This window comes from Labrus bergylta, chromosome 11, assembly GCF_963930695.1.
Source record: "Labrus bergylta chromosome 11, fLabBer1.1, whole genome shotgun sequence".
NCBI lineage: Eukaryota > Metazoa > Chordata > Actinopteri > Labriformes > Labridae > Labrus > Labrus bergylta.
In genome coordinates, this window is record NC_089205.1 from 11,011,164 (window position 1) to 11,033,122 (window position 21,959).

At 40.6% G+C, this 21,959-nt stretch overlaps 3 protein-coding genes across 7 annotated transcripts; 1 reads left to right on the top strand and 2 right to left on the bottom strand.

Annotated features, from left to right (window-relative positions):
• Positions 1-905: 905 nt before the first annotated feature.
• On the bottom strand, positions 906-4,321 carry tubd1 (tubulin, delta 1). 2 transcript variants are annotated; one of them, XM_020642852.3, is made up of 8 exons: positions 3,725-4,316; positions 3,502-3,649; positions 2,814-3,030; positions 2,499-2,730; positions 2,168-2,332; positions 1,934-2,062; positions 1,507-1,690; positions 906-1,168 (listed from the first exon to the last, which is right to left on the bottom strand). In XM_020642852.3, exons 1-8 carry the CDS (start codon positions 3,873-3,875, stop codon positions 1,063-1,065), a joined length of 1,332 nt encoding a protein of 443 aa, XP_020498508.2. In that variant the 5' UTR covers positions 3,876-4,316; the 3' UTR covers positions 906-1,062. The 2 variants fall into 2 exon arrangements, with proteins under 2 accessions (XP_020498508.2, XP_065816435.1); XM_065960363.1 differs by having other exon boundaries at positions 3,502-4,321.
• Positions 4,322-4,752: 431 nt separating this feature from the next.
• Positions 4,753-13,873, top strand: rps6kb1b (ribosomal protein S6 kinase b, polypeptide 1b). Its single transcript, XM_020642863.3, has 15 exons — positions 4,753-4,936; positions 6,176-6,219; positions 6,318-6,438; positions 6,564-6,632; positions 8,111-8,258; positions 9,536-9,593; positions 9,703-9,803; positions 10,955-11,045; positions 11,207-11,297; positions 11,415-11,522; positions 11,627-11,689; positions 11,799-11,876; positions 12,122-12,229; positions 12,584-12,696; positions 12,901-13,873. Exons 1-15 carry the CDS (start codon positions 4,868-4,870, stop codon positions 13,154-13,156), a joined length of 1,518 nt encoding a protein of 505 aa, XP_020498519.1. The 5' UTR covers positions 4,753-4,867; the 3' UTR covers positions 13,157-13,873.
• Positions 13,874-15,465: 1,592 nt separating this feature from the next.
• On the bottom strand, positions 15,466-19,982 carry slc33a1 (solute carrier family 33 member 1). Of its 4 annotated transcripts, none has more exons than XM_020642856.3 (10): positions 19,888-19,982; positions 19,564-19,591; positions 18,882-19,317; positions 18,611-18,764; positions 18,325-18,520; positions 18,018-18,217; positions 17,714-17,898; positions 17,496-17,613; positions 16,711-16,926; positions 15,466-16,620 (listed from the first exon to the last, which is right to left on the bottom strand). In XM_020642856.3, exons 3-10 carry the CDS (start codon positions 19,274-19,276, stop codon positions 16,453-16,455), a joined length of 1,632 nt encoding a protein of 543 aa, XP_020498512.2. In that variant the 5' UTR covers positions 19,277-19,317; positions 19,564-19,591; positions 19,888-19,982; the 3' UTR covers positions 15,466-16,452. The 4 variants fall into 4 exon arrangements, with proteins under 4 accessions (XP_020498512.2, XP_020498513.2, XP_020498514.2 ...); XM_020642857.3 differs by having other exon boundaries at positions 19,727-19,953; XM_020642858.3 differs by lacking the exon at positions 19,564-19,591 and having other exon boundaries at positions 19,888-19,974.
• Positions 19,983-21,959: the final 1,977 nt, after the last annotated feature.

A 21,959-nucleotide genomic window follows, 5' to 3' on the forward strand; every position in this document is an offset into this window, starting at 1 on the left:
AATGTATTTTTTAACCATCAAAACAAATCAGTTGCTCAATATTCACTTTAAATTGATCATCTCTGAGGTAAGTGAACAGTTTGGTGCTAAAACCAATTTTTCATTTTTACAATATTTCATTTTTGTATTACTGGAAAAAACAATGATTTTCAAAATAATCACAGTTAAATTTGCCTTTTGCTGTTTGTTATTTTTTTTATCTCTTTTGGTTCAGAGTCTTCTGACCAACTGCTTGACCCTGAAACCTGAAATCCCGGCTGTTTCTGGGACGAGTCCTGCAGAAAACACACCTGGCTGATTCTGGTGGATTCCAGCTTTATGAAAAGAGGTTCCCTCTTATCTCGTTGGTAGTGTCTTCATTAAAACCACTTTCCCACCCCATCAGCTAGCTTATCAGACTGGTGTTGGCTGTTTAATGTGTACGGCAACAGCGGTCTGTAGGCTGGCTGAAGTTGTGGGCCTTCAGCATTACATTGGTGCCTCATACTGAGACTGCATGTCCACAGGTCCATTTGTGGAAACAACAACCTGTTTGGTGCACACTGATCATAAAAATAAAGTAGTTGAAATTTGAATTGATGGCCTTGTCACTTTGCTTTGTGCAGTTCGTCTTCTACAGATTTTTTGAACCACTTGGAAGCCCATACACATTTTAAATTCTTAGCCTCTATTTTTCTTTTAACCTCAAAATTCACTAAGCTTATTTTTTGCCATTAAATGATCTTCCATGGGTGATGGTCCAACTCGACTCGATTGAAATCATCACTTATAGGGGGTTTAAAAGCATCTTATCTTACAGGAGATGACTAAATCTTTTGGATCATTGAGCTTCAAGTGCAGTGAACACTCCTTCCCACTTAACATGTAAACCTCAAAATGTTGGTATTGCACTCAGTAGACCAAAGAATTGTTAAAACAAACTATATATTTTTATTTACACGATAAGTTTTTAGTATAAATAAATGTTCTTAGATGTCTGATGGATTTCTCTTGTCCACATACAGTTCAAAGGCAAGCTGATGCCTTTCCCATACAGTCCCAACGTGTTTATTTTTTTTTAAACTAAGACAATTGACTGTAGCTTGAGATGACCTGCTCAAGAGACGTGAAGCTGTCTAGAAAGTCCTCCTCTGAGATTCCAAATTTAATGTACTGATGGATGTAGGCCCTGTAACACAGAACAAAAGGGGAATGAAAATAGAAGACCAAATAATAAACATTTAACATATAGAGGTAAACACATTATAAACCTTGAATCATAATTCACAACACTGCTTTGCTCAATTGTCAAGTGGTAAAGATGTATCTGTTTGAAACATTCCTTTTTATATTATTTTCTTTTTATGAAACCAATAAGCCTGTTGCATCTTGCTGTAATTTTTGTATATGCATTTGCACTCATCCTACTTTGCACCACAGCTGTAGGATGTACATGTATAGGCAATACATTTGTTGTATTCAAATAAATATTATCTTCGCTTTCACTGAGTAAAGCAGCAAACTCACCTTGATGCAAACATATTCCATGCTTTTCCAACCATGTTATCCAGGGGTCTGAGCAGAGCCTGGCTGTTACTGACCAGTGTCGCAGACTTTTCATACTTATTAAAAGGCACTGGGGACTTCCACATATTGAAAGCTTCTTCTGATGAGAGCCAGGAGGTGTAAAGGGCTGGGTCCTCAAAACCACCTGTAGACAGGTCAAAATTCACCATGTTGTTCTGCGATTTCTGATCAATTAAAATGTTAAAAGTCTGTTGTACGACATTTTATGTGTCGCTTGAATCACAACAGCCTGAACTGGAAGAATGGAAATCCTTAAATAAAGATCATGATCTTTCATAGAATTATCAAGGTTTGATCAATGAGTATAAGAAGCCTCATTTTGCCCAGTTAGCCAATTTATACAAAACATTACAGCCAGTTCTCTGACCTGTCTCTGCACTGTACACGTCTTTTCCTCTCAGTATGAGTAGGTTGGCCAAAGAGGTGTTAAAGCTGGGGGCTATAAGACTCCTGGTCCGCCCTGAAGCTCCAGGTAGCTGCACCTGCCAGTCTATACCTGATACAGAACAATTAAAAGACAGATTCTTACAGTATATATATATATTTCTTTTTTAAGTGTTACCATATGTGAGTAGTAGATAGGACTTAAGGGAGAACATGCCTTCCTCCATCTTGCTGTTGGAGATGAGCATTTGTCGCAGGTGTTTGAGCAGGCCTGGCCAGCTGAATGTGCTGTAGGCTATGGAGGAGCTCGGCATCTGAGGTATTGTACTCACACTGAGCAGCTTGTACTCTGGGTGGCAAGTGAGCGCACTCACCAACTCGCCTGAGAGACAGAATCAGAAGACGAGAAATTATTCTTGTTAAAATGTATTAAAACTTTGATTTTCTGCTAATTTACAGAATTTCAAAACTCCCCTTGTCTAGAATAAACCATTTAGAAATCCAGGGAACCTGCCACATGTTTGTCTTTCCGTCTTGTCCTGTCTCACCTATAGGATTTCTGCCGTAGACTCCGTCGGAGTCAGCAGTGAGAGTCGGCTGAAGAACACTTCCCAGCTGGTGAGCGATGACCCTGTTGACATCACTGAAGGAGATATGTTTGATGTTGAGCAGCTGACTACAGATCCTGTGCACCGTGTCGTTCTCATGCACAAGAATGGCATCTGACAGCTGGTAGAGATGAGCCAGTGTCAGCACAGAATTGTAATTCTGGACAATCACCTGAAAGGACAAATCAAGGGGAAAAGTTTTCTAAGCGTATTATTCTAATAGAAAAGGTAAGCAATTGACATAACTCTGTGTACCTCTCCAGTCCCGTATGGCCAGGTGAGGTGGTTGAGGATGAAGGACTTGGGAAAGATGTCTCTGAGACAGCGCGTTACATAGGTACCAACCCCAGAACCTGTTCCCCCTGCTACACTCATGATAGCCATGAGGCCAGCCAACCTGTCACAGCGCTCCACCTCTCGCCTCACCAGCTCCTCCACCTCATCTCTGTGACGAGGGCCAAGGACGCAAAACCTATGTACAAAAAGCCCATTACCAGTTTTGTATCATATTTTTAAGCACACAGTTTTCTTGCTTTGTTCTGTACTTGTCGATGAGTTGGAGTTTGTTTATTGAGTTTTTATTTTGAGATAATGACCATAACTTTGTCCCAAATGACCTTAAATTAAAAAAAAAAAATGTTTTGGAAGGCAAAGCTAGAAAACCTGACTCTGCAAGAGATGTTTTTTAATTTTCTATAAATCATGAAACAAATTGATTATTGATTAAGTTATGTGCATGCTGATCAACACTGAGTCTCACTTTGCTAAGAAATCAAAATAGACAATAGACAATTATTCCAAAAATCACAACAGTTAGTAAGTTTGCAGGTCAATATGTTTATCTTCATTTTAACTGAGCATAATCCTTTAAACAGACTCTCAAGGACAAAGACAGAAGAGTCTTGAGTGGGATAGGATTGACGTTTTCGTTCAATCTTCTTACCCATTGGCCCAGTTGTTTCCAGAGCCCTGCTTCTGGCTGAAGTATGAAGTGTCTCCATACCTCCACATACCAGATCTGGAAGCTCTACAGATGCACTGGTTAATAACTTTGGGCTCCATGTCAACAAGAATCGCCCTGGCAACCAGCTCTGACCAACAGAAGGACAGAAACAGGTAAGCAGTAGTGCCATACAGACAGAACACACATCCAGAGTAGCTCATACCTCCATGTGCAGTCTGGTGGAAGAATCGCTCGCAGCTGGCTGAGCCGTACAGCCTCCTCTGTCCACCACGCGCATCACTACAGGTGAGGTCAAACAGCTCGTGACCCACCTGGTTCCCGCACTGGCCGAGCTGAACTGTAACCACGGACATTTCTCAGCCTGACCGCGGCACGTTTAGGAGCTGTGCAACTCGTACCAAGTACGTTCAAACATTGGGCACGGCATTTCCGGCAACATCAGAAGCTTTCAAAATAAAGTTATCATTACTGATTGTGTGAAATCGTTCCAATTCTTGAAATTGTTGATTAGTCTTGATTAAAAAAAAATAAAAAGTTAAATTATACTGATAATCTTGTAAATAATAATAATAACAATAATAATAATTGTTGGAGCCATGGATTGATATAATTGTATTTGTGGTATTTATTTAAGGTTAAGGTAGTCTGTTATATATTGGTGTTTTGGGTTATTGATTATTATATCATTTATTAGGATTATATTGAGTCGGGGGATGTCGGGTCACATGGGTATGGGCGGAGATGTGTTGATTTAACTCACCTGTTCACCTTTTGTTCTCAGTGGAAGAGAGGGGGTGAGCTGGTTTGCCGTATTTTTTGTTGACCGCTATTGTTTCTGGTTCACTGTGATTAAGAGTTAATGCACGTTATTATAAGTTAAGTTGATAATCTTTTTTTTTTTTACGTTAATAAAAAAAGTCAAACGTATTTTTACGTATCACAGTATTCTTTAGAAAGCGCGTCGGACAAACACATCAGGCCTAACCTTAACCTCTCAGCGGCTTCATATTCAGGAAAGCCGCTATAATAATAATTATAATAATAATAATAATAATAAATCTGTCTTTTTGTCAACAAGCGTGTTATCATAAAACCGTGCCCAAAGTTTTAGCACTACGTTGCATTTTATGTAAATGTACCTGAATGTAACTTGATTTTTCTGAAGTATCTCTGATGTGAAATTGTAAAAAGAAGGCGCTCCGGTTACCGCCCCTTTTGTTGGGTGTTGCAGTGCGCATGCTCAGTGTAGTAGCCGGTTATGGCGGCGGTGTGTGTTTGTCCATGAGGTGGGGGACGCCTGCTATTCTTACGGTCTGTGACAGAGCGATCCGAGCGAGGCGCTGCCATGGCTGGAGTGTTTGACATTGATTTGGATCAGCCGGAGGATAATGTCTCCGACGATGAGATTGAGGAGGTACTTTAACGTCAGATGTTGAATGTAACGACGAGAGTTGCCGCTGCAGAAACTAATCATGCACTGCAGCTAGCTAGCTGTTAGCCTGGTAGCCTGCCAGCCTCCACCACAGGCCTGCTCCTGCAGCCGGAGCTCAGGCCTTTTCTAATGGGGTTAGCAGAAGCTAATGCTAGCTCACCACCATTAGACTGGCTGTGATCCTGACAGAGCTGTCACCTGTACAGTTTCTTTTCCGGGAGAGATAGTGATGAAATGAATGCGTCGTTAACGTTGTCACTGTCTAAAACCATCGCTGTCATGTCGGAGTTGAGCAAGCAGAGCCTTACTTGGCCAAAGGTGTTGCAGTGATAAATGTGGCTCGGTGTGCAACAGTTTATTTTGGCACGACTGTAACAGAGAGGGTCTGTGTGGAGTTAAACTACCTGTGTGTGTCTAATAATGATGCAGCAGCAGCTCAATGTTACAGATTGTCTATTAAAGACTACATATCTTTAAATAATATGAGCAATACACTGCTTTGTGCACAAAAACATTGTCGACACCTGCTGTTACAGAAGTACAGTAATTGAATTTTATCAGCTCGGTGTTCAGAAGTTATTTGCACACTTCTTTTGTTGAACAAAACAAAGTTATTTGTGTCTTCTTGCTTCATGTTTTTGTTCGGTTAACATGGATTGGGCAACTATTTCATCACTGCAGTGCAGCCCGTGCTTGTCAGTATCAAATCACAGCTTCTGTGTGAATATGAAACCAAACAAACACTTTATAGCCAGTTCGATGTTTCGGCCAAACTTATTGTGCAAGAGGTGCTTAAGGGCTACAATTAACGCATTATTTGTCATCATTGATAAAGAAAATGACTGAGTGTGATAAAAACACACTTCACATTCATCAGGATTCAATGTTCTTTCTAATCAAAAGTTAAAAAAATAATAATAATAATAAGAAAGGCAGAAAATCTCCAAATTGGAGAGCCCAGAACAAGAAACGTTTTGGCGTGCTTTTTTTTGCTTTTAAAACCTCTCAAATGATAGTTGCAAAATAGTTGCAGGTTGAACTGTTAAATCAGAAAAAGTTAATGTTTCACCTTTAAATGTGGGTGATTGCTTTTTATTGCTTTTATTAGTCGTGTTATAATGCCAACTCAGCAAGTATTCAATAGTAGCAACTTAATATCTGGATTTATTTCAGCTTTATTCTGTACATGATGCATCTATTACCCTCTTATTTTCCTTTTAGGCACAGTTCAATGATATCATGGATCAGTGCAGTGGATTTGAATTGTAAGTATTCAATACATGTCCAACTGTGCCTGTGATCATGTATGATTTTGGGGCTTACTCGGAGCGTGAGCGTATTATGACCCATCTGTCCTCCGCAGCAACATGGATGACTGTGAGAAGATTGAGATATCAGAGGACAACGTCAATCAGGGAACAGAGAATATCAGACCAGAGTGCTTTGAGCTGCTTCGGGTCCTGGGGAAAGGAGGCTATGGAAAGGTAGCACATCATTTGAAAGGACAGTTCACGTGCACCCTCTGAATTGGTTTTCGATCTGTCCTGCAAAATGCAGAGTTTTTCATTTTACAATTTTGAATATGTTTATCACTTTTCCTTCTGTGCAGGTTTTTCAAGTAAAAAAAGTGGTTGGAGCGGCATCGGGCAAAATATTTGCCATGAAAGTTTTAAAAAAGGTACTTGTACTATTCCTTTATCAATACACTCAGAAAATCAATTACAAACAATGGCTGTATAGGTGTTTGTATACTGTTGACATACTTGTATACCTGCTATTACAAATAAACATTAACTGTGTTCAAATAATGTCTGTCCTTGAAGCCACTGGTGGGGTAAGATTTCACTTCTAGTTGGTAGATTGCCATCTGTGCTGCGCTGTTGCTGCAGCATTGGCACTTAAAACACTTTGCCTCAGCCAATTAGGTTCTGCTTGATTTTCACACTGCTTCTGCTCGATCGGCTCAACTGACCCCAGTGACACGTCGAAGACCCAGTCTTAAAGTTAAACTTAAAAGTGACAAGCATTTAGTGTTTTTGTAGAGCAGCATTGGTGAAGGCCTGCAGGCCAGAGCCCCTGTGTCTGAAGCTTTTTAGAGAGAGAAATAAGTCCTGACTTGCCCCAAAATTGTCAGTGAAACATACACAGCCAAGAATATAGGCTTCAGAGTGGAAGCCCGTTACCAGCTTGATCAAACAAATATATATTATTGATGTCTTCCCCTGGAATTAGGACAGGGACAGAGGGGTCCTTACCTGTTTGTTAGTCCAGCAGTTTGACAGTGGTACGACAGATATGTACATTCCTGTGCAAATGAGAAACACATAACAACTCACTATTAATTCAAATGACATAATGATGTAATGTGTGGTCTTGTTTTCCCGCTTCCCATTATTTTAGATGTGCTCTGACTATTTTAAACTACTAGGTGTTATATACCAGTCATGGCAATAACCAATAAAATAAGAACTTTGATTCCTTGTTCTGTGTGTGGGTACCTTAAGAGGAACTCTCCACAATGTGTTCTGTGTATTTCCTTGTTATTTTGCTGTACTCCATTTCTTGGCCTGTAGACAAGGCTTAAAAACTAATGTCAATAATAATGTCCAAGAATAATAATGGCAGGTGTTTATCAGACATCCTAACCTGTTAGATGGAGATACGTATGAAAATTGGCAAAATCTCCCTTTAATTACTACTGTAAGGGTTAACTACAGATAGACTTAGATACCTGATAAACATCAGTCAAAGATTAACAACACAGGTAGTGGTTATAGCATAGTAGAGCAGTGTTGTTGACAAATAGTTATGTTTTTTTTATAGTATTTTTTTTCCTCCAGCAAAGTGATAAAGGAGTTATAATTGGGGGCAGCCACTGTCAGAGCTTTGCTAACTTATGTAAATGTTATTTATTAGTTTACCCAGATGTGGAAAGTTGACTCCTCAATCTCAGTACAGTACGGTAGTTAGTTGCCTACTCTGCTTCTCCAAAGAAGTGAAAGAAGTAGTCTACCCTCTTAGGCAAGTTGCTTGTAATCCAGTGATGTGCAGCCAAAATGTCACCCCTGCATTGTTTAAAACATGCCTATTCTTAGTTTAATGATGTTTCCTATCGTAACTAATGTTTGTGTGTTTCTTGTGATCTCGGGGAAACAGGCTATGATTGTACGCAACGCCAAGGACACAGCTCACACCAAGGCGGAGAGGAACATCCTGGAAGAAGTGAAGCATCCATTCATTGTTGATCTTATCTACGCTTTCCAGACTGGAGGGAAACTGTATCTAATCCTTGAGTACCTGAGTGGTCAGTATTATACACACAAACAGATATAACACCTGAGAAAGAAACACACTCTGCAGACATTGTATGTATGGAAGGACTCAAAGCATCCTTCAATGGGCTATAATAGGTATCTGGTGATGGTGACAGGCGTTTTTTTATTTATTTTAGGGCTATTTGTGCCTTTAATGGAGAGATAGGACAGTGGATAGAGTCGGAAATCAGGGAGAGAGAGTGGGGAATGACATGCGGGAAAGAGCCACAGGTCGGAATCAAACCTGGGCCGCCCGCTTGGAGGACTATAGCCTCCATACATGGGGCGCGCACACTAACCACTACGCCACCAGTGTCCTTTTTTTGACCACTTTTATCATTAAAGTAATGTTTAATAGACATTCTAATTTATTTTCTCATCTGGGCTGGCGGTGACAGAAGCAACAGTGACTCACCTTAATCTAGCCCATTCTCTTCCTACTTTCTATCGCTTCTCCTACTGACATTTTTAGCAGGGGGGGGGGGGGGGGGGGTTCCTCCAGTACAGCCAATAGTTTCTTCTACTACTTTCGATTTGTGGGCACCGGCAGGACCCACCTGAGGCCAACTGAAGTTGGGCTTCCACACCAACAGGCGTGAGGAAAAGAGGGAGAAGTGGTGACATGCCTGAGGCTTAAAAGACAGGGCTGTCAACCGATACCACTTCCTACTATCATTCTTTCTAATGTTCAGTCACTCTGATAACGAAGCTGATGAACTGTGGGCAAATGTGAAGTTTTTGGCAATTGGGAAGTCTTTTTGCCTGGACAGAGACCCCAGGCTGACTGGTAATACAGTCGGGGAGGATTTGTGTCTTACCATGAACAAGAAGTGGTGTAACACAGGTCTTAAGGGAAACATTGTGTGTACCCGACATTGAACTCTTGCCTGTATCCCTACAGCCTTGTTATTTACTAAGCGATTCCTACACTTGTTTGTTACGTTGGAGTATATTCACCTGAAGGCTAACGATGATACTGCCACTTTTACTATTGTGAAGACAGTGCAACAGCTACATGGGATTGTGCCTGATGACCCAATTTTTATTTTGGGTCATTTGAACAACTGTAACCAGGTCTCTTAGTAACTTATCAATATGTAATGTGTACAACACGACCTATGACATGTCTGGACCTTTGTTTTGGATCCTTCAAGGGGGCTTACAAATCCCTTCGAAAGTGCTCCTTTCTGTCTGATCACTACACAGTTTGTTTAGGTCCGTCCTGTAAACTTGTCCCGGTGTTAACCACATAAACATGTGTGTGCAGGAGGAGAACTTTTCATGCAGCTGGAGAGAGAAGGCATCTTCATGGAAGACACAGCCTGGTGAGTAATGATGTATAATGTTTTTTTGGCTGATGGCACCTTGTTTAGAAATATAGCTGTGCATGAAGCTAGTCTTGTTGAGTGACACAGGTTCTATTTGTTTGTATAGTTTCTACCTGGCAGAGATCTCCATGGCTCTGGGCCACCTGCACCAGAAGGGCATCATCTACAGAGACCTAAAGCCTGAGAACATCATGCTCAACAGCCAAGGTGTGTCTTATTGTGTACACGTGTGCATGTAAGGAAGAAACTCCATCTTGCTTGCATTCATCCTAAAGAAGGTTAGGTTTTCTTTGTTTTTAACACAAATATGCATCAATGTAAGGCAGAGAAAAAAATATGGGGGGGGGGGGGGGGGGGGATAAACCATCTTTATGTGATAAAATGCATGCTTATTTGTTTTTATATTTATCCCAAATAGAAACATTTATTATTAGGGCTGTCAGCATTAGCTCGTTAATCTGTATTAATTTAGGCCTGAAATTAATGCATTCATATTTTTTTTTAATTGCATGGTGTTTCCTGATAGTCGCCTTGTGGATACACCTCCACAGTGTCTCCATGTAGTCACAGTGATGTAGAAGAGCGACACTGCTGCATCTTTGAATGTCTCATTTCACTTTGAAGCTCAGTTGTCGAGTCAAAAGTAGGCCTGGGTGATAAAACTATAACTATTATTATTTATTATTAAACCTATAATGACAGCAGAAGACGTGTGAGGCTAAAACGGGCAACACAACAAACCTTTTCCACCATTTGAAACAATATCAGCCATTAGAACACACTGAAAGCAAGAAATGACCAAACGTCCCAATCGAGTGTTAGTGTACCGTAGTAGCAAACTGTCATATCAGCGTTTTCCAGCACCGTGCACTGTGCTTACTGAAATGTTCCTCTGTTCAAGTATAGTTTGTCATGACAGTAAAGAATAATTAATTATTCTTAATTAAATTTAAAAAAATAATTAAATCCCAATCAACCATCAGGTTGACCATCAAAAATCTCTCTTTACATTTGAAAATGATCATGATTGGACATTCATCATGACACATGTGATATCATTTTTCATCATATCGACCAGCCCAAGTCAAAAGTCATATTCACCTCATGACATCCAACATTTCCCTTTTTTTTAGCGTTCCATTTGGCTGTCTTAAAGTAACGTTTGATCTACCAGAAGGTCCTTACTTTATTTCAAAATAAAAACACAGTTGTATCCAAACAGCAAGTCAAGTACTCTCAGCCTCAGACAGCGCAAATATTATTTTTTTTTAAATTGAGCGATTAATCGTGATTTAATAAATTTAAAAAAGTATTGTTTGGCAGCTCTATTTATTATCTGAATGTTGTTTTCCTTCCAGGTCATGTGAAGTTGACAGACTTTGGTCTTTGTAAAGAGTCAATTCACGATGGCACTGTCACCCACACTTTCTGTGGCACTATTGAATACATGTAAGTTGTTCTCTCTGTTTTCTTCTTGTCTTTTAACGACTCCTTCTCTCATACTTTAACATATATATAACTATGCATTTTGACTCCTTCTATTTGTACAGCTACCGTTGACTTATTAGCATTAGATATGTAGTCAAACCTGTTCATTGTCTTTGCTGCAGGGCCCCTGAGATCTTGATGAGAAGTGGACACAACAGAGCGGTGGACTGGTGGAGTCTAGGAGCTCTGATGTACGACATGCTCACAGGAGCGGTCAGTTAAAAATGCACAAACCTCCTCAAAACATTTGACTCTATTGGGTTCTTTTGAAATATAAATAACTGCTGGGAATGTTTGAGTAACCCCTTTCCCTCTCTATGTTGACGGTAGCCACCGTTCACAGGTGAAAACCGAAAGAAGACCATTGACAAGATCCTGAAATGTAAGCTCAGCCTCCCGCCCTACCTCACACAAGAAGCCAGAGATCTCCTGAAACGGGTATTGTCCTCTTTGTTCAAAAGCTTACCACCATCTTTGTTTATTCAAAATAAGCCCGAGGTTGTTGTGCGAGTATTCTTCTGACACCTGACTGCTGGTTTTAGCTGCTGAAGAGAAACGCATCGTCGCGACTGGGAGCAGGAGCAGGAGATGCCACAGAGGTGCAGGTGAGTACAAGAAACAGGCTCCATGTCAATTAGCCTAGTCCACTGCAGAGCATTAGACAGCATTTAACTGATCTATATCATTTGTCAAAAAAAAAAAAAAATGTCATAGGCTCATCCTTTCTTCCGGCACATCAACTGGGAGGATCTGCTGGCTCGGAAAGTGGAGCCTCCCTTTAAACCGTTTCTGGTGAGTAGAAGAGCAGCAGAGCAGAATACAGTCTGAGTCAGAAAGCTCTTTTTGTGATTGTAGATGGGGAAATGAGAGAATGTTAAAAGTAGAAAAAGATCACTGATAATGCTACTTCACCTTAAATTCTGGTTACCTGACTGACTTCAGGTGGGTAATGAATCCCAAGTCATCTCTTGTTACAGCCTGACTCGTTAGTTGGAGCATTAGCTCATGTTTGCCCTCTCTCTCTTCTACCTCTCCAGCAATCAGCTGAAGACGTGAGTCAGTTCGACTCAAAGTTTACCAGTCAAACACCAGTCGACAGCCCCGATGACTCAACTCTCAGTGAGAGTGCCAACCAAGCCTTCCTGGTAACTCCTTTGACTACATTTCAAATCGTTCCGTTGTTCATTTTGTCCCTGACATTTTAAAAATACACGTCGTATTGAGAAAACATTGAATGTTGTGAGGAACATGGTATAAATCACAAATATTTTTTATGTTGTAGTTAGGCTTGTATTGTCTTAAATTCACAAACAATTCTGGTGTCATACTGCATCACAGTGCAGGAGAAAAGATGCAAATCAAATTCATGGCTACAAATATCAGAGTCACGGCAAAGATGACTTCCACAGCTTTGACAATTGCTCTGAATCAGGCGCTCATTCTTATTTGCACCTTATTGAAACTGAAAGTGATTCGTCTCTGATGTCTTTTTTTTTTAGGGTTTCACATACGTAGCTCCATCAGTCTTAGAAAACATCAAAGAACGGTTCTCATTCGAGCCAAAAATCCGCTCACCTCGAAGAATCGTGGACAGCCCAAGAACACCTCTCAGGTACATCATGGTGTCTGCGCTCTGCAGCAGGAGTTCCACAGGGTCTAGTCTTCCTTTTAATTTCTTACCAATAACTGTCAGTTATTGTTGTGTTTTCTTGATTTTAACATTTTTAGGCTTTTGTCCTTCACTTAAAGGATTCCCAGATTAAATCCTCTACAGCGTTGATGTAACAAAATGCCTCCTCTCCTCGTCTCTTTTCAGCCCTGTAAAGTTCACAGGGGGGGAATGCTGGGCCCGGAGCCCCCTCCTCCCTGGAGCTGGACCGAGTGTCCTGCAGTCCCCACAGGACCAGGCCATGGAGCTGTCCACACCAGAGCAGATGGACGTCACATCAAACTCCGAGGCCTCAGCCCCTCTCCCCATCCGTCAGCCTGCCGGGGTCAACCTCGCTCAGATGAAGCAGCAGGCCTATCCTGTCGTGGCCAAGCGGCCCGAGCATCTACGTATGAACCTATGACCCACCGCACCTCTTTAGGAGAGTTTATTTCTTGACGTTTTTTTTTTTTTTCTTTGTTGACATTTTTTAAGAAACAAAGCAAAAAAAACCATAAGGATGTTAGAGACAATTAAATTCTTAAATTGCACATCCGCACACTACGTATACTGTCACAACCTGGAGTCTGTGCGTGGGCCTGGCACTCCAGCGTGCTTCAGTTTAAGTGTTACCGGCAACATCACCATCTCACCTCTTCTCCGACGACACCTCAGGTCTCACGACCTTCGTCCTCTGATCCACTCTCTGATGTATTGAACTGGAAATGTTCTTTTGGGAGCTACCGCCTTTTTGTTTGACTGGGAAATCAAAGGCGTTGCTGTATCACAGTGCATACAAGCGGTTTTAATCTAATATGCAGTCAACAGAACAAGATGACGTTCAAAGCGCTTTCTGCTATTTGATAGAATGCCGGCAAGGACATAACGTTCCTGCTATGGGGAGATTCTGACAGTGTAGACATAAATACTCCCTACTTCTGAACAAAATGATATTAATTAGGCTTATTAAGAAAAGAATAAAATAAATAATCATTTTGAGCAGCATACACACTGGGGTTCTGGTATTGATGAAAATAGCTTTATGTCTACAGGTGTTTTAGAAAATGGATGAATTATTGTACCATTCATAAATGATGAATCAGATAGCCTAAATTAAAAGAGAAAAAACATGTTGACTTTTTTACATTCTCCTGGCATTGATTTTGTGGATGGCGTGGAATGGTTTATTTGATATGGAAACTTCAGTTCTCTTGCCCTTCAAGCGTACAATGCTTTGGATGTGTCTACAGATTGGTTGAGACTTAGTTGAGCTTGATCACCTTCACCACCTAAAACATGAAACTAAGAATGGCACTGCTTTGCAACAATCCTCTCTGGCTGTGGGCTCAGCAGAGACACCACTGACCCCTGGAAAGATGCGTACCAAGACACAGTGGCACCAGTTGATCTGGACACGGCCTGCAGTTGAGGTTCAAAGCTCCAAATACTCAAGACAGCATTTACAGCCTCTTGCATCAGTGTCCACTTCTTTAGGAGGGATTTATAGGATTCCTGAAAAGTAAGGAAATTATAATAAAATGTGAAAAAACCCAGAGTGCACTGTTTCTTTTTTGTGTTGATAATCATCTGTATTCAAACAATATAAGTGAACATAAATCTTTCAAATCGTAGTAACAATGCATCCTATAAACGTCGACTTCCATCACGTATGTCATCACAAAAAGCACTGCTAGAAGCATATGTCTCTATACTGTCACCCTGTGCTGTCCTTTTTTGTTTTGTTATTTTGCCGATTTGGACCCTGCATTAACAGAAATTGCAACGTAAAAAAAAAAGATTTCTTTAGATTAATAAACATTTTCCCCATCACCAAAAAGTAATCGAAGCAAACTCGGGTAACTGATCTGAAAACCAGAAAAAAAATAAAAACCTAAATACACGGCTGAAGTGAGCAACCAAAAAGGCAAATCAAATCAAACCCACAAACGTAGTAATGCCCCGTTACATTTCAGGGTGAAACCTTGCCTCATAACAGTTACCTCCTGACAAAAAAATGTACTAGAACATCCCAAGAAACACCAAAGCAAAGTGAGGTTGTATAAAAACAAGTCGCAAGGGATTTGAGTGAATTGCAGCAGAAGAATCGACTGAAGACAAAATAAAAACATTGACCTTCAATGTGTAGTTCACAAATGACGCATACAAAATCCTAAATGTAAAATAAGTTACAAATTCGGTCTCCTCTCATATCCTGACATGAACCCTGGTTGTGTGCTTCAACATTAATGATTGACAAAGCAGTGAGATATTCAACGCTGGCTTTGGAGAAAATACTGAAACTTTCACTATTATATACTTCTCATGTTTAACATCAAGGCTGTTTCTCTGGAACCAGCGTTGCTGTTTGGTGAAAGAATTCAGGCTGGTGTTAGTGTCCTACTTAAACGGGATCTTTTTTTACACTGCAAAGCTTTGTGAAACAAGGATTACTGTTACAGTATGTCGCATTCATAGTTGCCATACATGATCACAGCCTATGCACGTAGTTTCTCTGAATATTCTCTGGATTAAGTTGTGAGACCTACCAGGGTCTAGCTGGAAAAAAAACAAACTATTTTGTACATTAATTCACAAAATAACTTAAGTCTTGTAAATGTAAATAGCTGAGTGAAAACAATTAACCAAACGAGATTAAAATGAAGAAGCTGCGTCATCAAAGACTACTTTGAAAGAATGGATTTGTTCCTATGATGAATAAATAAGAGACTGCTACAATGTGTAACATTCATGATATCTTGGTTCATTTAAGGATCGATTTGTAATATAGTTAATATTGGTTATACGTTTCGCATATTGTGCAAATAAGTCTTTATATGGAATGTGTCCTCAGCCTGGAGAGAAAAAAGGCAACAATAACTGGGGTAATAAAAGCAGTCCTCGTGTATACCTAATGGTTCTTCTCGAGCCCACCCTTTGTAGTTTAAACATTCTTGCCCAATACAAAAACTAACCAAGGCACAAATGACTTCAGATGGGGCAAACAATGAACAAATATATTTAAAAAAACAAAAAACTCATTGGTACATATCTGAGACAATGGCAGCAACTGGGTTTAACCTGCTCTGGCAACAGATTGGCTGACTCAAACAGCAAGTGCATACATACAGTCAATTTGTGGTAGCACTTTTTTCTGTTTTGCCTTTTCCCTTAAGTATCCTTTTGTTACAGATATTCTATAAACAGAAAGGCAAAGTCACAAGAGCGGACTTAAAAAAGCTCATATTGTGGCTAATCTTTTGGTTAAGGCAAACTCTGCATAGAATCAACTACTTTTTACTTTGTAATTTACTACATTTAAACTCAATCAGTATATCAAAGCAGGTCAAACCTATACACGCAATGGTTTGGTTTTGTTTTGAGCAGCAGAAAACAGTTTCAGCAAAGAAAAAACGTGAATTAAAAATAAAATGTCTACGCTAGTCAGAGATGTTTACATTGGAGGCCTCTGTTACAGTTTCGGAACAGGAACAGCAAGAAAAATACTTCCTCAGAGACAATCGCTTCCTTCTTCTTTTACATGAGCTTCGGATGACAGAGGTGAGAAACGGGGTGTTCTCTGAATGTAGCAGCTCCAGCAGCTCCAGCAGGACCAGAAGGACTGAACCAGACGGATTAGGGTGGAACTACAAAATGTCCACTGTCAGTCATTGTTTGAAGAGAGCATGAGGGGGAAAAAGTTTGTGCTTCTGTTGAGTCTCGTCATTGATCGGCTCTGCACCTCCAAGCAGCTGGGCTCTGGTCCTGCAGACGCCTCATTTTCTTCCCTAACCATACCCACCAAGCTAAACCAATGACAACACACACCACTGACTCCACATAGTAACCATCCAATGTCGTCACACAAGCGCCGCCTTCCTTAACACAGAGCTGGAGATGAGAAGGGGGGAAAAAAGTAATTAGTTCTATGTTCCACTTTGAATATTATCTTGTAGCCCCCCCCTTCCCCTTCTTTCTTACCCCTGACTCCTCTGCAGAGCCACAGCTCTGCCCCACAGCCCCCTGACACTCCTTAGAGGTCAGAGGATCCACCAACCACAAAGCCACAGTGGATGGCCAGTTTCCTCCGAGGTTAGTGACGGTGTTCAGCAGGGTCATGTAGGTCCCCCCGATGATGGGGTCACTTACTTTGGCATGGAAGGCCATGCAGGCCACATACATACTGTACAAAGCCACCTGTAACAGAATGGGAACCATTTGTTCAAGTTGATCAGTTCAAAGAAATGTAAAAACGTTCTATTCAATCTTTGTTCTTTAGTATGTAATACATTGATCCTTATAAACTGATAGCAAACAAGTCACAAGAGGTGTAAATGCAATCTCCCTCACTCCAATAAACCAAAACTGTTGTGACAAATGTCAATCAAATGCAGATGTTAGAGGGAAAGTCAGGGTATGACTGAAATCAGTAGAACTCATTGTCTGGAAACCCCTAATGTCTGTATGAACATGTTGACATGTTCACTAAACAGCTGCACATTTTTACCAGCAGATGGCATGAGAGTATAAGTTAAGGGTTAACTGAAGTCAGTTGTAGTCATGCTTTGTGCACCCTAAACAATGTCTACAGTGTTTTATGGAAGTTGATTCAATAATTCGATAAATATCTGAACTTTGGATCAACCAATGTACCAACAGACTAACATTGTTATTTTGCGAAAGGCCCATCTGCAAGTTGCTGAGAACATGTAGGCAATGCTAGAAGTGTAACATGAGAAAGCAGGAGAGAGACAGAAATGCCAAACCTGGTGTAATGCGTAGCTAATCAGCACAATGGTGAAGTAGTACACAGGGAACCCTCCTTCTTGTTTTACACTGGGGGTCCACCACACCAGCAGAGCATACTCCAGTCCTATGAGCAACCTGCCACCACAACACAACAATTCCTTTAGCTGTTTGCTCATCAAATGTGGCTATGCAAGGATTTTAGTGTCAGTGTTTTTGTGTGTTTGTGTGTTACAACCTGAAGGGGAACGCCTTGTAGAAGACATCCAGAGGTCTGGGCCCTGCGGTGTATTTACTGATGATCACAGGAAGAAGTATCTGCAGAGGAACCATGGGCACTGCCAGCAATGCCAGCTGCTCCTTTGGAACTCCTGCTTCCACTAACTTCAAACCTGTCACGGCGTCGGCTGCAGAGAAACCAACCTGAAACACACAGAGGACATCTTCACTTAAAGAGGAATAGGCATTTAGGCAGCAAATTTGCCAAATCAGTCATATTTCAAAAGAAAAACCAAATCATTATCAAGACATGTTCCAAGTACTTTAGCCGTGAGAAGCAGTCCACAAAAGGTGAAGACTGTGGGCATTTTGATGATAGAAAACAGCAGCTTGTAGGTTTCCATGACACCCTGTGTCTCCTCCTGCACTCTCCTCTTTCCTTTGGTGTGCTCATTTTCACTTTTGATGAGGGCAACCAATGTTGTAGAAACGAGGAACACCATTCCCCAGAAGAACAAGAAATCTGTATCAGGAAATTGGAAAGCATTACAAAGTATACTCATTTCACAAACCGCAGTTCTCTCATAAAGCAGCACATTTTTTTTTTTTTACATCAGGGGATGATAATACCTGGCAAAGTGACAATGCCTGTGTCCTTGGGCACAACTCTGAGGTACTTGTTGCAGAAGTCTGCCGATTCCAGAGCCAGAAAGAGCACATTTCCCAAGAAGTAGCCGGCTGTCTGGCCCACAGAGTTACATGTAGAAGCATAGCCGACGTTCTCTCTCGATAACATAGTCAGGGCCCAACCATCCACAGCTATATCCTTTGAAGCAGAAAAGATGGGAGAGATACTATCAAGTTGACTGTACTTGTCTTTCTGTATATATTTGTTTCAGTGTTTATGATTTCTTACCTGTGTCGCTGCCAGGAAGGCAAGCATAAAGAAGACTGCAGTAAGTGTTACCACCTTTGGGCCTCCTTCGCTCTGCAGCATCGAATTGACTGACATAGAGAGGTAGATCATAAAGAGGCCAAGCAGGTACTGCGTTGGCACCAGCCATGACTTTCTGCAAAGTGATGTCGGAGATGAATCAGGAAAGACATTAGCAGAGTAGAAAAAGAACCCACATTTCCATAATTGTATACTGTTTAAAACATCAAGAGTATACAAGTGTTCTTCTTACCTTCTACCAAACCTACTGAAGTAGAGAGCATCCACCAGAGGTGCCCAAAGAAGCTTGAGACTGAACGGCCAGAAGACAAAGCTGAAGAAGGCTTGGTCTCTGTAGCTTACATTCTTGCTCTGTAAGATTAAAGGAATACTACCAGCAAGTCCAAGAGGAATCCCCTGAAGCACATAAAGGAAGAGAAGAAGCAACACATTCCCCATCTCGCCACGAATCCCAGGCTGGACTCTGTGTCTCCTGTTCTCAGAGTCTGACCCACTGATAAGATCCTCTGCTTCATCTCTTTCTACGTCTGGTTCAGAGGAGCTTGATTCTCCCCTGTCCATGCCCCTCATGGTCACCAGCTTCCTCTGTCGCCCGTTCTTGTGTGTGGTCAAATCTGAGTGCTCCATGTTGGAGCACGGGCATCAAACCTGGTGTGCCCTTAGAAAATCTGCAACAACAACAACAACAAAAAATGAGCCAGGACAATTAAAAAAGTTTAAATGACTGCTCATTTGGGTGCCATTAGTTTATTAGCCATAATCAACAAGACAGGCTGCTCAAAGAATTCATCAATAAATAAAAATACAATGTGCACAAGGAGCAGAACACAATATATAGATTACAGTAAGCAATTAAGCTGAACTATGTAGCAGAACAATCAAAGAGTGTGTTAGTTTCAAGTAGTCAGTGTCACCTTAAAAATTACCAGATGTTAGGTTAACCTGAAAACAGAAGACATAAATTAATAACAAAACGACTAAACAATACATTTTCAGTAAGATAAGAAGAACTAATGCAAACATAAGATGGGTAAACGAAAGTGAAGCCACACACGCAGTAGATGAGACCATGCATACCTAGTGATGATGACAGCATGCCGATTCAAACAAACAGATCACAAATCACTGAATTAAAGAGACAAACACCGGAAACTCAGGATGACGCTGTGGACATTGAAACACAATGTCGCTCCAATGTAATGAAAGTAAGAAACACACAAAAAAAAAAAAGTTACTACCGTTTAATACCGAAAAGATTACATAGGTGAACGTCAACACACACAGAAGAACCAGGAAGTGCAGCGAGTGCGACGTCTGAATGTGTCCTCCAGCTACAGCTGACGTGTCAAAGCGGGAGTGAACATGGTTCCGCTTTAGTGCAGATTCACAGTGACACCGTAAAAACTTGATTGTTGTTGTTGTGTAGTGTGAACAGCTCAGTCTGATAATTAGTCTGATAATCAGTCTAATATTAACAGTGTCTACTGTTGTGATAATAAAACGGGGAGGACTGATTGATAATAATAGAGGTTGAAGTTGAGCATGGTCTAAGATTCACTTTAATATTTAGTAGATCTAATAGATGAAAGGCTGATATCAATGGTTGCAACACCAAAATTCCCTTTAATAGGCATATAAATGATAATATATGTAAAGCTGTTCATAATAGTTGTGGCTCTTAGATTCACTTTAATAGTTGCAATAATGATAATAGATGTAAGGCTAATAATAATATTATCAATTGTTTTAGCAGTAGGCTCTACACACCAACGATGAGGAGGAACCTATGAGACAAGGGAGCGCACACGTTCCCAGGGGAGATATATGGTTAGTAATTGACATGGTTATTGAAGGTTTACAGAAAGTGACATGCAGTAATATGATGTGACACATCACAGCGAGAGCGGTAGAGACAGGAGCTCAAGGTGGCAGGTGTCCTGGCAGTCTAAGCCTATAGCAGCATAGGTGTTGGTCCGTATCTGAGCCAGCCCTTACTATAAGCTTTATGAAAAAGGAACGTTTTAAGCCAACACTTAAAAAGTACAGAGGGTGTCTGCCTCTCGGATCCTGCCTGGTAAAATGATTCCATAGGTGAGGGACCTGATAACTGAAGCCTCTACCTCCCATAGTACATTCAGAGACTGTATGTATTAGACTGTACTGCATTCTGAGTGCAATGCTCGAGAGGGGGATACAGCACTATTCAATCTGTAAGATAAGATGGTGCCTGGTCATTAAGATCTTTAAGTGAGAGGAAGGATTTTAAATTGTATTCTTGATTTTATAGGGAGCATTTTTTATCCATTTGTGATTGGAGAGTGAAGCTATTCATTTTTTTTGCCTATCCTAATAGTTTTAAAACTAACACACTGAAACCTTCTCAATCTAAAGAACATTTACCGAAAGTCATGGTGCACCCATTAAACCATATTTGAGTTAGAGGTAATGAATAACAGCATGCTATGCCTTGTGGTTGCTATGAGTGCATGTGAGGCTGCTTATCCTCATAGAAGACATGTGACAGTACAACAAGCACATTTGGGTAGTTCAGCATGTGATGAGGCTGAAGTTGTGATCATGTGAGAAGGTCTATGTGAGTGTAAATATATGAAAAGTGTCCTGATATGGAACAAATAAACATATTTTGTTTTCATTCTAGAATATCATTTGAACCAGCACACCGTATAGCTAACCACAGGAAATGTTTATGGCTAAATGAGCAAATGCACAAAATTGTTCTGAGGACCCCTAGAGGCCCAATGTAAGTCTCAGCAGGTTTGTTGATATCGTATTCATTTCAAATATGTTTCTGAATATCCAGCAATTTAAGCACAATTACATCCTGTACTGTAATCAGTGCATTTATTTTAATTAACCAAAATAATAATGGGTCAACAGAGGCCAGCAAATCTTTAACAGGTTAATTCATCCATGCTCACGACTAACTTTGTTGTAGAGGAAGTGCTGCTGCAGTGGTTAAGATTATGTCTTTTGGCACTGTTTAGAAATGAACCACTGTTTGACTGGTTTATAAACTACCAGCCAATCTAAAATTATTATATTGTAATGCCCTTGATAATAATTGTTTTCAATTGCTGTACATTTTATTTCCCACAGGATGGCGCTGATATTTTGACGGTGGGCAGTCTGACATACAAATTTGCTGAGGACAAAGTGGAATATGAGATATGTCTGTTTGACTTACTTGTGTATTTGACAATGACATCCCACTTAATTTTCAGGGAATTCCAGCTTTGATGTCTGTGATAAATATCCTGCATGTACAGAAAGAATGTCGTAAATATATTAG

What these genes read in the sequence shown, in the direction of transcription:
- tubd1 (XM_065960363.1), bottom strand. Translation starts at nt 3,875, where the DNA reads ATGTCCGTGGTTACAGTTCAGCTCGGCCAGTGCGGGAACCAGGTGGGT. An exon ending in CGTGTACAGTGCAGAGACAG is followed by an intron (nt 1,691 to 1,933) that starts GTCAGAGAACTG and finishes ACCTGTCTACAG; the next exon opens with GTGGTTTTGAGGACCCAGCC. An exon ending in TGGAATATGTTTGCATCAAG is followed by an intron (nt 1,169 to 1,506) that starts GTGAGTTTGCTG and finishes TCTGTGTTACAG; the next exon opens with GGCCTACATCCATCAGTACA.
- rps6kb1b (XM_020642863.3), top strand. Translation starts at nt 4,868, where the DNA reads ATGGCTGGAGTGTTTGACATTGATTTGGATCAGCCGGAGGATAATGTC. An exon ending in GGAAAGGAGGCTATGGAAAG is followed by an intron (nt 6,439 to 6,563) that starts GTAGCACATCAT and finishes CCTTCTGTGCAG; the next exon opens with GTTTTTCAAGTAAAAAAAGT. An exon ending in ACGACATGCTCACAGGAGCG is followed by an intron (nt 11,298 to 11,414) that starts GTCAGTTAAAAA and finishes TGTTGACGGTAG; the next exon opens with CCACCGTTCACAGGTGAAAA.
- slc33a1 (XM_020642856.3), bottom strand. Translation starts at nt 19,276, where the DNA reads ATGGAGCACTCAGATTTGACCACACACAAGAACGGGCGACAGAGGAAG. An exon ending in TTCAGTAGGTTTGGTAGAAG is followed by an intron (nt 18,765 to 18,881) that starts GTAAGAAGAACA and finishes ATCACTTTGCAG; the next exon opens with AAAGTCATGGCTGGTGCCAA. An exon ending in TACAAGGCGTTCCCCTTCAG is followed by an intron (nt 17,614 to 17,713) that starts GTTGTAACACAC and finishes TTGTGGTGGCAG; the next exon opens with GTTGCTCATAGGACTGGAGT.